We start from the raw sequence: 18,134 nt of genomic DNA on the forward strand, positions 1-18,134 counted from the left end.
CCTAACAGGCTCCTCTATTTTCCCACGGTATCTATCGTGCTGTTGTGGGCTCACACTGTTTGTCTCACAGTGCGCTGCCCCTTTAAGTTTGTGGGTTCCCTATTAGCGCTCCCTGTTTGCTCATTCAAGCTGAATGTCTGTTGCTTTTGCAGTCACTCGCTGTTTAAAACACATGTAACTTTCACACTCTGCCCCCCGACATGTTTCGCCAAACACTTTGCGTCCTCAAACCCCTGAGGACGCCAAGTGTTTGGCGAAACATGTCGGGGGGCAGAGTGTGAATGTTACATGTGTTTTAAACAGCGAGTGACTGCAAAAGCCCACAACATTACGGTAGCTACCGTGGGAAAATAGAGGAGCCTGTTAGGCAGAATCAAGTGAGGGCCCTTTAGTTAGCCCCATTGCAAAAACCAGGCAACAACGAGCAGAAATTGCAGACACAGCTGATAATTTTAAAATGTCAGTCATAGGTAGGAATTTTAAGTGATAAAAAAAATAAACGTTACATTTTATATATAGGGATAAGTAACCCATGTAAACTTAGAGACAACTTCTGGTCCCAGTGACCAACTGTAAATAACCATTATTACTGTGTCTCAATATGTGTTAATGGGTCAATCTTGAAAAATTAAGGACCATGTGATGAGCGCAGTGACGTCACCACAGGTCCTTTTCCTCCTGGGCATCAAAGAAGAAGACAGAAGAGAAGCCGGGCTACACAAACAAGTGGAAGAGGTGAGTTAAATTTATTTATTTTTAACCCCTCCATCCTTATTTTACTAAGCATTCTGTATTAAGAATGTTATTATTTTCCCTTATAACCATGTTATAAGGGAAAATAATAATGATCGGGTCCCCATCGCGATTGTCTCCTAGCAACCATGCATGAAAATCGCACCTCATCTGCACTTGCTTGCGGATGCTTGCGATTTTCACACATCCCCGTTCACTTCTATGGGGCTTGCGTTGCGTGAAAAACACACAATATAGAGCATGCTGCGATTTTCACGCAATGCACAAGTGATGCGTGAAAATCACTGCTCATGTGCACAGCCCCATCCGAGAGGCCCTTGGGCCCTTTATTCTTTAAAGCTAGGCGTTCAATCTCCAAGGCATCAATCTGGGTTGAGAGACTCTGGGGTGGTAAATTGGACCCTGAAACAAGAGATCTGGAAGTGCTGGGAGAGTCCAGTATTCCTCTCAACAGATTGAGAAGCAGGGAAAACCAGGCTCTTCTTGGCCAATAAGGAGCGATCATGATTATCCGCGCCCGTTCTTCCGCCACCTTCATTAGGGATCTCGGAATTAAGCTGAAAGAGGGAACGCGTATAGCAGCCCCTTTTGGCCATGGGCGAGATAGGACATCTAGAAACTCTGGCTGGTCCTGTGGGGACAGAGAACAGAATTTCTGTACCTACCTGTTGCTCCAGTTTGCGAATTCGTCCAGAATTGGAACGCCCAATTTTGGTGTAATCAGTTGGAATATGTCGGGACTAAAGGCCCAATCTCCTTCCCGTATTGTCTGCCTACTCAAGAAATCGGCCACAAGATTTTTGCTTCCTTTTAAATGGACCGCTGAGAAGGAAGTCAGATGGTTTTCTGCCCATAAAAAAATCCTCTTTGCGGTTGCAGCCAGAATTATGTTCCGAGTGCCCCCTGTCTGTTTATGTATGCAACTGTGGTTGTGTTGTCGGATAAGATTTTTACCTGGTGCAGAGGTATCTTTAAATGGAAAGCCAGAAGAACCTCGAAAACGGCCTAAAGTTCCTTTTTGGTTTGACGAGGCAGTTGCAATGGAGTTGTTCCAAACTCCCTGAGCCATTAGGTCTGCCGCATGACCACCCCAGCCTCTGTTGCTGGTGTCTGTAGTGACTCCTGCAGATTCTCCTGACACCAGTAGACTCCTGTTTGTAAATTTTTTCTTATTTTCCACCAGGCTAGGGAATGAAATAGCCTTGATGGAAGGGCTACCTTTTTTTTTTCCAAGCAAGCTTGAGTACTGTCCCAATAATCTAGAAGAAACGCTCTGCGCCCTTCTGACTGCGGGTATAGAGGATGTTAGGTGACCTAAAACTGTCATGATGTTTCTGATGGAAGTGGAAGTTTTTAACTTGCAAAATTGAGAGATCTTTTCCTATATGGTCAACTGCTTTTCTTCTGGGAGGGAGGACACCTAAGAAGTCTTTTTGTTGAGTTGGGATGAAATCAGATTTTTTGCGCTTTATAATCCATCCTAAAGAAAGGAAGATTTCCTTTACTTGGTCTAGATGAAGTAGCAGCTCGTGTTCTGTTTTGGCTGCAATTAGGAAGTCTTCTAGATAGGGTATTGCCTTTTGAGAAGATTCTCTGAGCAGAGGATAGCCCAAAGGGAAGGGCCTGGAATTGAAAATTACAAAAGTGGGTTCTTATGTGAACAGCAATTCTCAGGTATTTCTGGTGATTTCTGAGGATTGGCACGTGATAATAGGCATCTTGTAAATCCATAGTTACCATATAGCAACTCTGAGGAAGGAGGTTTGTCGACTTGATGGTTTCCATTTTGAATTTTTTTATAAATATTTGTTCAATTCCCTTAGATTTATAATAAGTCGGAATGAACCCTCCGGTTTCTTGATCAGAAATACTGGAGAGTAAAATCCCCTTTTTTGTTGGTGGTCTGGAACCAGAATTAATACTTTCTTTTGGAGGAAAACTGATATTTCCGGCAGTGGTTTGTTGATTATATAGTAATCTTCTGGACAGGTATCGAACTCTAGGCTGAACCCTCTTTGGATGGAATTTAGAATCCAGGAGGAGGTTTCTATTTTCTCCAACTCTGGAATAAAATCTTTTTAGTCTTGTTCCAACCGGGAATCTGGCGTCATTGAGTGGATTTTGCCGGATTGTCTGGATTAAAGAGGAATCCTTTCCTTCTCCCTCTTGAGGATTGCCATTTCCCTGAGTAGTCTTTTCTCTTCTGGTCCATCTTCTGTCTGTTCCTCTGGTTCCGAAAGGATCATCTCTGAAGAAGAAAACTACTTTTTTAGGGAATCCTTTTTTCCTATCAAAGGCCTTTTCTAGGATATCGTCAAGGACTGACCCAAAGAGACTGTCTCCTTCACAGGTGATAGAACATAGGTGATTTTTTAATGCTGTATCCCCTGGCCAGATGGCCCTTCTTGTTGCATTGGAGATGGCGGCTGATCTGGCCGACAATCTCACCAAATCAGCTGAAGCATGGGCTAGAAAGTTTGTTGCTTGTTTCAACTTTGGTAGAGATGCTAAGATCTCCTCTCTAGGAGCTCCAGGTGATCTTCTAATTTACCTAGCCTTACCGACAAGGATCTAGCTGTGCAGGTGGAAGAAATACTGGGTCTGAACATCGGAGTATTGATCTCCCATGTATTTTTTTTTTTTTTTTTTTTTTTTTTTAAGCAGGCTTTCGCATTTTTTGTCCATAGGGTCACACAGTAATCCCATATCCTCAAATGGAAGGGAGGTTTTCTTTGATATACGGGCTACCGGTGCGTCAATCTTAGGCTACTTTCACATTTGTGTTTTGGGCGGATCCGTAATGGATCTGCAAAAATGGATCCGTTACAATAATACAACCGCATGCATCTATCATGAACAGATCTGTTTGTATTATCTGTAACATAGCCAAGACGGATCCGTCATGAACTTCATTGAAAGTCAATAAGAGACTGATCCGTTTTCTATTGTGTCAGAGAAAACGGATCCCCATTGACTTACATTGTGTGCCAAGACGGATCTGTTTGGCTCAGTTTCGGCAAGCGCACAGCAAGACGCTGCAGGCAGCATTTTGGTGTCCGCCTCCAGAGCGGAATGGAGACTGATCAGAGGCAAACTGATGCATTCTGAGCGGATCCTTTTCCATTCAGATTGCATTAAGGCAAAACTGATCCGTTTTCGACCTCTTGTGAGAGCCCTGAACGGATCTCACAAACGGAAAGCCAAAACGCTAGTGTGAAAGTAGCCTTAGGAGTTTTATTCCAAAGAGTCGCGTCTGAATCCGCAAAAGGATACTTCCCTTCAAAAGAGCTTGTAACCGGGGCTCTTTTTCACTGATCTCTCCATTCCTTAGAGATAAGGTCTTTAATAGTATTATGTATTGGGAAGACACGTCTTTTTCTCTCCCCCAGAAACTGAAACATTTGATCTTGTACCGAATGGCTCTCTTTAGGGCCTTGTATATCCATAGAGCCCTAATTGTTTTTAGAAGACCTTGCGATTCCTCTGAAAGGAAAATCTGTCTTCCATAAGTCTTCCGAGGAGACGGAGATGTCGTCAAGGATCTCCCCTTCATCAACCTCAAATTTGTATAATTGGGAACTGTGGGATTTCTGAGAGGTGGAGACGAGAGGTAGTCTTGATTCCACCGCCGCATTTACTTCCTCTGTGATCATATTTCTCATGGAGTCCAGAAATGAGGGAGACTCTTCAGACACTACTTTCTCTGTGCATTTTATATATAGCACACTTGTTGCGTCCTGAGTCTCCTCCTTGTGTTCTGGAAGTGGAGGTTTCTCTGCCCTAAAACAATCGGATGATTTAACCCCTTCCCGACATGTGGCGTACTATTATGTCATGGAAGTCAGTGACTTCCCGCATTTTGACGTAATGGTCTGGCAGTCCCTGATAGCTGGGCCCCTGCTGTATCCGCTGGCATCGCTGTTTACAGAGATGCCGCGGTCATCGCTGACTGCGACATAAAAGGGGTTTGCTGCGGGTGAGGGAGCCCATCGAGTCCCTGCGCTGCTGTGGCGGGGACCCAATGGGTGACAAGGCAGCCCAAGGTCGTGCAGAGACTGCCCAATGCATTGCACACCTCAGGCTGCGTCTCGTAGGCAACCTGTCGGTGTATTACTCTGTGTAATAAGCTGACATGCAATGCATTACAATACAGATGTATTGGAATGCATTGCAGAGGGGATCAGAACCCCCAAAAGTTAAAGTCCCAAAGTGGTACAGAAATAGTTTTAAAAAAAAGTGTTTTTAATAAAAAAAAATTGTTTCAAAGAAAAAATGCCCCTTTCCCCAGATTTCATAATAAAAAATAGGAAAAACACACGTTAGGTATCGCAACGACTGGCTCTATAAATATAGCACATGATCCACCCCGTCTGATAAACACCATCCAAAAATTAAAACTGTGTCAAAAAAAGCCATTTTTTTCACCTTACATCACAAAAAGTCCAACACCAAGCGATCAAAAAGGCATATGTCAAACAAAATGATGCCAATAAAACTGTAACCTCATCCCGCAAAAAATGTGACCCTACATAAGAAAATCGCTCCTAAAAACTATAGCTCTCAGAACATGGAGACACTAAAACATCAATTTTTTCTTTCAAATATGCTATTATTGTGTTAAAAAAAATAAGTATACATATTAGGTATCGCTGCGTCCGTACTAACCAGCTCTATAAAAATATCACATGACCTAACCCCTCAGATGAACACCGTAAAAAAAAAACTGTGTAGAAAAATAAATAAGACAATTTTGTCACCTTACGTCACAAAAAGTGCAACACCAAGCGATCAAAAAGGTATATGTCCCCCAAAATGAAACCTTCAAAACAGTCACCTCATCCTTCAAAAAATGAGACCCTACCTAAGACAATAGGTCAAAAAATTAAAAAGCTATGGCTCTCAGACTATGGAGACACTAAAACATAATTTTTGGGTTTAAAAAAAGCTATTATTGTGTAAAACTTAGATAAATAAGAAAAAGTATACATATTAGGTATTGCCACGTGCATAACAATCTGCTATATAAAAATATCACATTACCTAACCCCCTCAGGTGAACGCTGTGGCAAAAAAAAAGTGGCAAAATTAAAAAAATTTGGGTCACCTTGCCCCATAAAGTGTAATAATGAAAGATCAAAAAAAAATCATATGTACCGAAAAATTGTACCAATAAAACTGGCACCTTATTCCCTAGTTTCCATAATAGGGTCACTTTTGGGGAGTTTCTACTGTAAGGGTGCATCCAGGGGGGCTTCAAATTGGACATGGAATATAAAAACCAGTCCAGCACAATCTGCCTTCCAAAAACCATATGGCGTTCCTTTTCTTTTGCACCCTGCCATGTGCCCTTACATCCGTTTACAACCACATGTGGGGTGTTCCTGTAAACCGCAGAATCAGGGTTAAATATTGAGTTTTGTTTGGCTGTTAACCCTTGATGTGTTAAAGAAAAAAATGGATTAAAATGGAAAATCTGCTTAAAAAAAATTGAAATTTCATCTCCACTTTCCTTTAATTCTTGTGGAACACCTAAAGGGTTAACAAAGTTTGTAAAATCAGTTTTGAGTAACTTGAGGGGTGTAGTTTCTACAATAGGGTAATTTATGGGGGGGGGGGTTCTACTATGCAAGTCTCGCAAAGTGACTTCAGACCTGAAATGGTCCTTAAAAAGTTGGTTTTGTAAATTTTCTTAAAAATTTTAAGAATTGCTTCTAAGCCTTCTAATGTCCTAAAAAAATAAAATGACATTTACAAAATTATGGGAATGTTAAGTAATAAATATTTTATGACGTACCACTTCCTGTTTTAAAAGCAGAGAAATTGAAATTTAGAAAATTGCAAATTTTTCAAAACCTCCACCACCAGACACCTATAAGTGCATTTGTAAACGAGGAGAGCCCCCCAAATAATATCTGCACAAGGTTAAAGGAGAGGAGGCTTACCACCGGGCTGAAGGTGCTGGAACCAGGATCCACAGGCTTGCGGGCCACATCCTCCTGAGGAGTCAACATGCTGGAGCAGGGAGAAAACACCACCGGACTAGGCTGTGGCCATGTTCCTTTAATATCCCCGCCACCAGCGTGCTTCTGTGCTCAGGGATGCCCCCGTGTGCGTGCACTTGACGCCATGACACCACTCTGCTTCCCGAACCTCCTCCGCCCCCTAGAGAAGGCCCCGTCTGTATCGACGCCCGCGGCGTCGGATACACAACCCCTTCTAGAAGGGGTAAGAAGCCTGGGCTTCCTTCAACAGAAGGGCTTATGCCAAAGGTCAGAGAAGGGAGCCACAGCATCCCCGGAGCCTCTGACCTCTGCAGTGGCCCTCCCAGTCCTGAAGAAACCGTAAGGCCCTGCGGTAGTCTTCATAGTCTTGGCAGGAGCATCCGCTCTGTCCGTGGACAGGAAACAACACTGGCTTAGGTAAGGAGAGGAGGCCTTTTTAATCTTGAGCTCCAGTGTTGTTTCCTGTCCAGGGGGCGGGGAGACCCTCCTGTCAGTGCCGTTGGGGAGGCGCAGGGGAAAAAATTATTACCCCAATCAATGTTAGAAAGAAATGTAGTTTGGTAAACAAGCATTTAGGATATAGAATTTACTACAGATAAAGACAGCATCGGTCTTTTATCCTTACCTAGTCTGTTTCTATTTCATCAACCTCAACCTCTTCATTGTTTTCATCCACAGCCGTATCTTGAGATGTTAGACCACTAGAAAAAGGAAATAGTCTTATTATTCTCCAAGTTGTTTTTGGCTCAAAGACATGGAAAATGTATAAATCTAAGGCTGGAATGTTACTTAAATCTAACAACCAATATTAAGTACAAGTTCAGTGATTAGTTAGGACAGCTGCTTTATCACTAGTTCTCAACTTTTGAGTCCAACATAAAAGAAAAGTTGTAACCTCATGTCCATTATGTTTTAATAAAATAAAATAAAAGACACTGAGGGAACAGTTGTCACTCATCTCTGCTAGATTGCTCCTCAGCTGCTTCTAGCCCTACTTTTTCCATATGGCCAAAACAGCTGTCTCTCCAAGGATCTCCTGTTCCACAGCTGTCACATCAGTCACCTGCTCTCTCCCTCTGTTCCCGGCTGTCTCATCCTCTCTATTTCTTGATTTGTGAGAGCAGTTCAAAAGTTTCAAGCAGTTTTAAAGGGGTTTTTGTTAGGATAGGCCACAAAGGTTCGATTAGTTGAGGTCCAACTTCCAGGACTGTTGCAGATCAGCAGAATGAAGGTGCTCCAATGAGCACCATGTCTCCTTCATTGTAGGTACAGCATCTTGTCTGATACTGGGACTTTTTATTCATCCCTACTTCTAAATTCATAGCAGTATACAGCTATACATATCTCTCTCTATAGACGTTGGGGAAGGAAATTGCATTACAAACTATAGTGGAACGGCTGGTGCTGTGTGTAAGGGACTATTTTCTGTGCAGGGAAGGGGTTGACAATAGATGACTACAATACCTTTCTGGAAGATGCAGGTGCTGGATGAGCTGCTGCCCACCCACAGAAAGTAGTTGGTTTTAGAAGATACAATTTTTTTTTGTTTATTTTCTATAAGAAATAGTTGCTAACCTGTTCAATACTATAGTGCCTTCTGCAGGGAGCAGGTGGAGTGCATTCTGCTTCTTGCTTTTAGTAGGGTAATGGGGGTCCTGACCATCAAATGCATTCCTCTGCGTCGGACCTCTTCCTGGAAAATGTTCTGTAATGCAGAATACATAGCTATAAGTATACACAGTCTAGGGATGTCACACAACCACATTCTTAAAGGGATTCTGTCAGCCAGATTTTCGATACAGACCTGTTCATATCATCATATCTGTCTCCGTTAGCTAAATAAAAATATACTAGTTTTACCCCCACTTGTCCATTCATTTTTGATAAAATGCTAATTACCTTCATAAAGGTGCCCAAGGGGCTGTCTCTCTGGCCGTTGGAGCCCAGCTGCGCCCCTTATCTTGGAGCCCAGCGCTGCCCCGCTGTTAATTTACTCCTCTCCTCGACTTTTTTTCTTAGCAGTGCGCCGTAATCTCGTGCTGCTTCACCTTCGTCCTCCGCCTTTCAGGTGAGCTCGCACCACTCCACTCTTCCTTTCTGGGTCGAGCGAAGTGCGCAGAAAGCTGGCGCATGCACGATTCCCCTGGATGAAGATGCTGCCAGGACACCGTGCGGGCCCGGACTTGTGTATCAATGGTGCATGCGCGAGATTACAGCGCACTGCATAAAAAAAAAAAAAAGCAGAGGAGAGGAGTGAATAATTAACAGCGGGGTGGCGCTGGGCTCCAAGATAAGGGGCACGTCTGGGCTCCAACGGCCGGAGGGACAGCCCTTGGGAACCTTGTGAAGGTAATTTGCATATAAATAAAAGCGATTTTTATCAAAAATGAAAAAAGACAGGTGGGGGTAAGACTAGTATATTTTATTTAGATAAAGGCGATTGATATGATGATATGAAAAGCTCTATAGATAATATCTGGCTGACCCTTTAAGTCTTTGGTCTATGAAAAACAAGTGAGCATCATCAAGCTGCATTCCAAACATGGAGGGACCTAAAACTGTGAAGAATTATGAGTAGCAGAGCTAGGTAACTGACATCCTAGGATTGGAGTTGATAAATATTCTTAGAAATTTTGTTAGGGACATGTGGGGGAGGATGACCATATGGGTGCAGCACTATTCATATACAGCATCTTCTGCAGGAGCAACTTCCACGTGGAGTTTGTATGTTCTCCCTGTGTTATTGAGGGTTTTATCAGGTTTCTGCTAACATTTCAAAAATATATCGACATATTAATTAATTTTCTGTGACATTGGTACATGTAAGTACATTGGTACTGTATATAAAGGGAGCAAAAAAGTTCCCAGGAGTTATATGAATACAGCCTGTCCACAGTGCGGCCAGATATGCTGACGCTTAATATGCAAATATAATCTTACCATACATTGATTTCCTCTTTAAATGTTGAGGTGCGCTAGAAATCACATGGTCTCTAGAAGAGTAGCTTCCACATGAAGAGCTTTCTTCATCATGATTATCTAGCAACGAATTACTGTACAGAATAAGAGGATGCCATCCTGCTCCTTTAGAAAGCATCATCTGCTCACTGGCAAATCTCTGTAGATAGCCATACCTGGTGAAGTAATGGTGACAACGTTATTATGTATCCATTACTTTGGGCAGTTTATTTCTTTTTGATAAGACAAAGTATAGTAAAAGTAACCAATCTCTTTCACCAATGCACTCATTTTCCATAAGAATAAAAGGTTGACTTTCGTCTGATTGATCGATTAATTAATTTGATCGCTATTCTGTAATGTTCCTTATACCTCCCCTAGTAGGACATTTTAATACTCCCACATCCCTCACACGAACCTCACATGGTGTGTATCATCCTTTCTTCCTCTATGAGGAATGAAAAGACTCTTGGTTACCAAGAGATAATGTAGGGTGTTGGAAGATCTGAGAATCATGTGAGACTGCACAGACAGAAGTGCTTGTTTCTTCCCCTCACACAGTCCAGACTACTTGCCTGTTTTGGTTTATTATTCAATTCATACAGTGGGTAGGCAATATACTGTCAAGTATCTGCAAGAGAATTTGCAACCAGAAGGACACAGGACCCATGCTTTCACTTTGGTGGGGGTTCCTTTTAGATGGACTAACACCAGTCAAGCATTTATAGAAGTGTGTTTGATGTCTACACAAAAGAAGCCAGAGCAAGTGTTGATTTCTAACGTTAATCTGATTTCCCTTAGTCCTAACAGCAGCACAATAATGGGGTATTAATCAGTTTTTTAAAGCTTCAACCACTTTGAAGGCCCTAGTCTCCTAGAGGTGGAGACCTGAGCTTTCCTCTGGTCAACATTCTGATCTTTTAACCGGATGGACATAAACAATTTCTGTCCAAGTCCATGCAGGACAGAAAAAAAAACACAGGGTAGGAGTGGCTATCTATCCTTATTTAGTCGTAGGGGTCTCTAATTAATAATTACCGTAGTTTGATTGAATTAAAAATTCCATCTGTCCTACTTGTACACAGGGACAGAAATATTCCATTATTGTGCTGCTGGTTAGGGCGTAAGGGAATAATATAATACAGTGTACGTGTGTAAATGGCCTACTGTGCATTGTATGAATCGGTTTGACAAACCAAGGAAGAGGTGTATACATGAAAGGGGCCACAGTAAAATTCTGCAACTTCTATTTATATAGGGGAACCAAGAAGTGACATTGCATTACGAGAAGGAGGCCCTGCTTTGAAAGTTATCACTTCTCTGCCAAGGAACCCTCAAATTAAAGATAGCCCCGGTTGGAAACCGTTGTGTTTTAAGTGCATCATGTAACCACCTATCTTCTCACCTGTATTATTAATGAACCTGTCATCCTATACATACTTGAATAATATACTATATTACCAAACAATTAAAACCAGCTTTAATTTTACTAGATGCTTTACCATCTCCTTCTACTTCACCACATTAATATGTGACAAACTGTCAAGTTTAACTTTAGCACTTGTGAAACCTCCTCATTTTTATAATGAGCCTTTATGCCTGAAGGGGCACTTTTACCAGCATGTGACTCGCTGAAACAGATAACACCAGACTGAAAATTATCATTTCTTTTAACAGTGAATCTGAAAAGAACTATAACTGCAGTGTAGGCAGAACGAGCTAAAAATAAAGCAATGTAATGGCATGCTCTAGATATTATTGGACTAAAGCGTGACTAGTACAATTAAGGAGCTACTAAACCTTACATTTCAACTGCTACAGTATTAAAGATCACTAATACAACATAAGATGGGTAGGTGGGTACATAATTTTTTTTTTACCAGAATATTCTGTATTTTGGCCTTACTTTTGGATGTTACCCTCTCTTGTACCTAAAATTCATATGTTCCCATAGCAAAGTAAGGGATAGGCCCCAAACATCAGCTAGCAACATGATTATTTTTTTTACCTGGACAGCAATCAAACGATGGACAGTAGTGTAAGTCAGATCTTTTGCAAAAATGGGAACCCATGTAGTGGAGCTAGCCTGCTATAGTTGTTACAGCTAAAACATCCCTGTGCTTCTAATTGCCTCTTGAGATGATATATACACACACAATATTTTTTGCTCCATAAGACACACTTTTTCCCCCTAAAGTGGGGAGAAATGGCAGTGCGTCTTATGAGGCGAATATTAATGAGAGTTTCCCTTATGGATATTGTGGAAGCGCTGATTAGTACACAGTAGGATCGGGGAGCAGTGAATATAATGCTCCTGGTATTGGCTGTACTCTATGTTCCCTGGTCTTCTGTCATTCGCCCCAAGTGCTGTGTCCTGACTGCGTACAATGTCAAGACGTAGTGCACTATGACCTGATGCTGTGTGATGCCTGCAGAACACAGGGAAGCAGTTAGTGCAGGAAGAGTGTGCTCGATCGGCGCTGTCTGCAGCAGGAGAGGTAAGTTAATTTAGTTTTATGTCTGACCTGAGATCTAATGGGGGTCTGATGAAGAATGGGGATTTGATTTGGTGGTCTAATCTGATGTCTCATGAGGAATGGGTTCTGACTTGGGGGTCTGATCTGATGAAGATAGGGGGTCTGATTTAGAGGTCTAATCTGAGTTCTGATGAAGATTGGGCATCTGATCTGAGATCTGATAAAGATTGGGTGTTCTAATAATGATTGGAGGTCTGATAAAGATTTGGAGTCTGATCGGAGGTCTTTTATTATTTTATTTTTATTATTTGTATTTTTTCCCCCTCTAAATCCTGTTGCGTCTTATGGAGTGAAAAATATGCCTCTATGGGAAAGCATAATTACTGTTTTTATGGGCTTATTTATGTCGCTGTTTTTCCCCTTAATATATATTACCTGTAGTAACCAAGCAACATTTGATCTGATATTTTCTCTTGCAGTTTATTACATGTCTTATTATGGACAATAACAGTATTGCTATTGTTATTGTTCTGGACAGTGTCTCTAGAATAATGATTTGACAACTTTATAATGCTTTCACTACCGGCCTTTTTCTTCATGAATCTATTTTAGACATGCAATAAACAATGGAAATATTTTAAATCACACTTATTTACATACAATGTCATTTAGTTGGCAGAGACATCATAAGCATTCATTTCTACAGAACTGATCCAAATCCACAAACACTTACACCAGTCTCTTGTCGGCTCTGAGGAGTTTGCTGGAGAACTCGCTGATCAGCATGAGGAATGGTAGATTAGGTGGAGAAAGACTGTCCTCTGTTGCTGGCTCCTTGAAGGCAAATTCAATGCCTTGCCTTATAGTATAGACAAGCAAACAGACAGTCTATGATAAATACATTTGGCTGAGGAACAACAATCCTAACAAAGCACAAATGCCCAGCCTGGAGTGCTTTAAGGGGTTGTCCATTAATACTAAACATATGACTTTGCAATTAACTGCTTTACGTGAGCTGATACTGTATTACAGCATGTGGCAGAATTCTTTATAGATTAACTAGATAGGGAATATTTATCAGATTTGTGGGCATCCTACTGCTGGGACCCCCATGATCACAACGTGGCACACTACCTTGGGGAGCCCCAGAAATTAACAGATGGGCAGGTCAGGCATGCTCAATTCATCTCTATAACAGCCATGTACAGCTCTCTGCTAGTTTTAGAACTCTCATAGAGAATATTACAGTGGCAGTGCACATGCCTGACCTACTTAATCAGAAACAGCCTGCATCATTACATATATAAAAATAATATCATGGCACGTTCCACAAGTCTCTTTATATAGAGAGATATATTCTACATACTTTCAGAGTCCAATCCAGCCGGTACTGTTTTGCATACATACCAGCGTGCATGACCCCTTACAATAAAGGGTTTTTTAACTGATGACCTATCCGCTGTTTAATAGGGCACCGGCGTTCCTGTGAGCTCCGCAGCCTTCTCGCAGCTTACCAAGCACAGAGACGTACATTGTATTGTGCTTGGTATCGTGGTTTAGCCCCATTCCCTTGAATGGGACTGAGCTGTGCCTAGGCCACTTAACTGATAAACATGATGTCACTGCAAGAAGACCATGGCGCTTACAGGAGTGCCAGTGCGTTCTCAAACAGATGATTGACAGGGGTGTCGGACCCCCACAATCATATACTGATGACCTATCCAGAGCAAAGGTCATGAGTTAAAAAAGTATCGGAAAACACCTTAATGCATAATAAGTGGACTTTAAAAGAATTAGAGAATACATTCCCTAAAATATCTGCATCCACTTCTGTGCAGTAGGATGCAAACAATTGCTCGCTGGATGACAAGGATGTTACTTTAAAAGAATCTGTCACCACAAAATGCAGTCCAGTCTGCAGGCAGCATGTTACAGAGCAGGGGAGCTGAGCAGATTGATATATACGTTTGAGGAAGTAGATTCATTAAACCTGTGATTTCTACATTTAAGTCTCTGCTCTTTCTGAGCTCAGTTGGGGAATAACAGCTATCTCTATATACACATTAGAGAATGCTATTAATCATTCATAATAGCCGAATGGACCATCTTGACCTCAGAAAGAGCAGAGATTTAAATGGTCACTAACTTTTCACACACTTTGCATTCATATAACTTTGCATAAATCAATAGTACAAGTGACCACAAGAAACTTTGTAATGCGTCTCATCAGTGATAAATCTTTAGTTCTCATCTGTTTATCAACCCCGCCCTTGCTAATTACTTTTCACTTTGAAAAATGCCATAAACCCATCCAAGACAGGAGCAGCTTCACAGGAGGATCATATTATGCATGTCAGTGCAAGTCTATGAAGAGGGGAGGAAGGAAAAGTGAGCAGGAACTGAACGAGACACACAGACAAGCAAGAATGATGCAGATACATAGGCTGTGATATAAACTTCCTAAGTGGTTTATCCACAACCATACAGGTCAGTACTTTTCAGAAATGCCATCCATGATCTTGAGGCTGTGTCTAAGTGCATAAGAGAAGGTTAGGAAGCATATTCTCCTCTGCTTTCTGTGTGCAGTGGATGGCAGCTAGTCGCCACCCACCATCTCTAAGAGAACTGCAAATTAGACATTAAGCATGCACAGATAAAAACTGCTAAATAACACATTACAAATAATATAATTACCAGAAATAGTGTTATTCCTTGGCTACACACACTGTACTATTAATTAATGCAAAGCTTGTTGAAAGTTTAGGTACGCTTTTAATTTATAAAATGACAAATTTTATTGAATCGTTTCCCACAAAGCTCTAATCTGCTCTACAGCATCCTGCCTGTGGATTGTACTGCATTTTGTGGTGACAGGGTCTCTTCAATGGGATTTGTGATAAAGTGACCCCACTCTCACTAATTTATCTCACGTCTCCAAGTTTGGGGAAAACATTAACATACATACTGAATGCCTCTAGAGCAGCTCTTCACTGTTTCAAGCTGTTGATTACTGCCATATAATAACATTTGTTCAGTGTTCTGCTGTTTGTAGCGGGTATGTGTATGTGCGGAACTTAATGTAATGCAAAGAGCCCTAAGCCATGATGTTCGAAATAAATTGTAACCTAATACTGCCTTCATTGTTGTGTGGGTAAACGTATAAATAGCACAGTAGATGTCAAGGGAAAAACTTTCACTCCACATACTTGTGCATCATAGCTATAGATTCCCTGCATTTCACGTGGTCCATGCCAAACGTTAGAGAAAAGCGGCGAGCCAGCTCCTTTATGTTAGTGAATGACGAGGAGGACTGGGTGGCACTGTCACGTGCTTCTTTATGCTCCAGAAACAGCTGCAGACACATCGCCATGCCAGGAATAAAAAAAAAAAAGCAAAGCCGTAATGGGTCAAGTCTTTTTCCAGAACAAGGACATTTTTAGTTTTGTTAATTTGCATTCATTTTCAGCTGTCTCCAAATGACCTTCCTTCCTGGTGTCAAGGGGTGCTATTTACGGTATACTGAATGAAATGGCAAGCATCTGTATTTCTCTAATAACAAGACCAGAGACGTGATAAGTCAAGCTTTCAATTATGTAGCTAGATCAGCCTGCAAATATGCATTGCCATCACAAATCACAGCAAAGCAGCTCACACATTATTCTTGGCTTCCACATAAGAGGAGAGTTTGGGAATTAAATTAAAGGAGTTTTCAGACTGTTTTCACAGATGACCTCCTTAGGATAGGTCACCAGTATACAATCTGTCCGGGTCCGACACCAGGGACCCCTGCCGATCAGCTGTTTTAAATAGGCCACGGCGCTTGCAGCTTACCTATGCCAGTCCCATCATGTTCATCGGTCAGATGGCCTAGGCCCGGCTCAGTGAACTGAAGTGACTGGGGCTGAGCTGTGATACCAAGCACAGCTGCTATACAATGTATGGCGTTGTGACTGGTGAGGTGAGAGAAGGCTGTGGCTCCTCAAACAACTGATCGGCGGAGTCTCAGATGTTGGACCCAACCGATCAGATACTGATGACTAGAGTTTAGTGAATTGAGCTTCGGAAAACCACTTTAAAACTTGAAACCGAACGTGGTCGCGCGCGACTTTGTCTAATTTTGGTTCATTACTATTATTCCGAAGTTTTGAACGAAGCGACTTCGGATTAAGCATCCGAAGCTCGCTTCACTCAACACTACTGATGACCTATCCTAACCATAGGTCATCAGTTACAAACAGCCGAAAACTCCTTTAACATAAAAAAGGTACTAATAACATTTAGGAATTATATTCCTTATAATCTATAGCAGGCATGCTCAAACTGCGGCCCTCCAGCTGTCGTAAAACTACAACTCCCACAATGCCCTGCTGTAGGCTGATAGCTGTAGGCTGTTCAGGCATGCTGGGAATTGTAGTTTTGCAACAGCTGGAGGGCCGCAGGTTGAGCATGCCTGATCTATAGTAACATCATCAATTTCAGCTTTAGTAACATATGCATTTACACCCTTGAAAGATGTCTGCCCAAACTGTAAAAAATGACCAAAATCAGAAACTGGAGCAGCAGCCAAGATATGGTCAATTGGTTAACATACATACAGTTTTAAGTTTTGGAAGTAACAATATCAAGAAAGGGAAGCTCACTGGAATATAACTCGGCCTGCTATACCACCTAGCTGCTCAATATATATACCGTAGTAATAAATGGCCAGTTTTGTTACAATAATATATCTACATTTTGTTGCCTAATAAAATATATGTAAAATATGTTCTATGCATAAACACAATAACCAATTAAAGTAGACAAAAAATAATAAATAAATGAAAAATAGTGTATAGTCACGGTCCCTCTATAGACATATAGTGCGGAGCTCTCGCACTATTCAAAAAATCATTATGTTCCACAGCAGTATAAAAAGAGTCAGTCCTCATTTACACAGGCGTCATGGATTTGGGCCAGATAAGATGCGGGTGTGTCACGGGAAAATGCGCAATTTTTCCGCGTGAGTGCAAAACAATTTAATACGTTTTGCATGCTCATGAGAAAAATCGTCATGTTTAGGTGTTGTGTAGATTTTATTTTCCCTTATAACATGGTTATAAGGGAAAATAATAGCATTCTTAATACAGAATGCTTAGTAAAAATAGGGCTGGAGGGGTTAAAAATGGACCATGTGATAAGGTCCTTTTCCTCCTGCACGGCAAAGAAGAAGAAAGAAAAGAAGCCGGGCTGCGCGAACAAGTGGATTAAGGTGAGTTAAATTATTTTTATTTCTTTTTTAACCCTTCCAGCCCTATTGTACTAAGCATTCTGTATTAAGAATGCTATTCTTTTCCCTTATAACTATGTTATAAGGGAAAATAATAATGATCGGGTCCCCATCCCGATCATCTACTAGCAACCATGCGTGAAAATCGCACCGCATCCGCACTTGCTTGGGAATGCTTGTGATTTTCACACAGCCCCATTCCCTTCTATGGGGCCTGCGTTGTGTGAAAAACGCACAAAATAGAGCATGCTGCGATTTTCACCTCACGCATTGCACCCGCGCGGAAATCTCGCCCGTGTGAAAGAGGCCTTAATGCAGTGTCCTATTGATACTTTCTTATTCTAGTGTTCTTAATTAATCTGAGGGGAACTAAATGGGGAAGAACTAAAAGATATGTGTATGGGAGCTAAGGAAATCCTTAATAAAACAGAATATGATTTCATTTTGGGTACCCCAAAAAGATTACCAATATTTTATTGTATCCCCAAGGTACATAAAAATGTATTAAGAACACTATAATAAGAAAGTATCAATAGGACACTACATTAACTCTTTTTATACTGCTGTGAAATGTAATGATTTTTTTTAAAAGTGTGAGAGATCCACAATACACTATTTTTCATTTATTTATTATTTTGTCTATTTTAATTGGTTATTGTGTTTATGCATAGAACATGA

The 18,134-nt window shown here is 41.3% G+C and overlaps 1 protein-coding gene across 5 annotated transcripts in view; it reads right to left on the reverse strand.

Moving 5' to 3' along the window:
• LOC122930933 (cohesin subunit SA-2-like) overlaps window positions 1-18,134 on the reverse strand; it is a 105,279-nt gene that overhangs the window by 1,760 nt on the left and 85,385 nt on the right. For 4 of the 5 annotated variants that reach the window (XM_044284657.1, XM_044284659.1, XM_044284655.1 and 1 more), the window contains exons 28-32: window positions 15,397-15,542; window positions 12,924-13,049; window positions 9,696-9,889; window positions 8,331-8,460; window positions 7,381-7,456 (exon numbers count right to left, since the gene is read on the reverse strand). In XM_044284657.1, coding sequence (XP_044140592.1) covers window positions 7,381-7,456; window positions 8,331-8,460; window positions 9,696-9,889; window positions 12,924-13,049; window positions 15,397-15,542 — 672 coding nt within the window. Of the gene's footprint in view, window positions 1-7,380; window positions 7,457-8,330; window positions 8,461-9,695; window positions 9,890-12,923; window positions 13,050-15,396; window positions 15,543-18,134 lie in introns of those variants that run through there. The other variant, XR_006388191.1, reaches the window with a different exon arrangement.

Source organism: Bufo gargarizans, chromosome 3, assembly GCF_014858855.1.
Source record: "Bufo gargarizans isolate SCDJY-AF-19 chromosome 3, ASM1485885v1, whole genome shotgun sequence".
In the NCBI taxonomy this organism is placed as follows: Eukaryota; Metazoa; Chordata; class Amphibia; order Anura; family Bufonidae; genus Bufo; species Bufo gargarizans.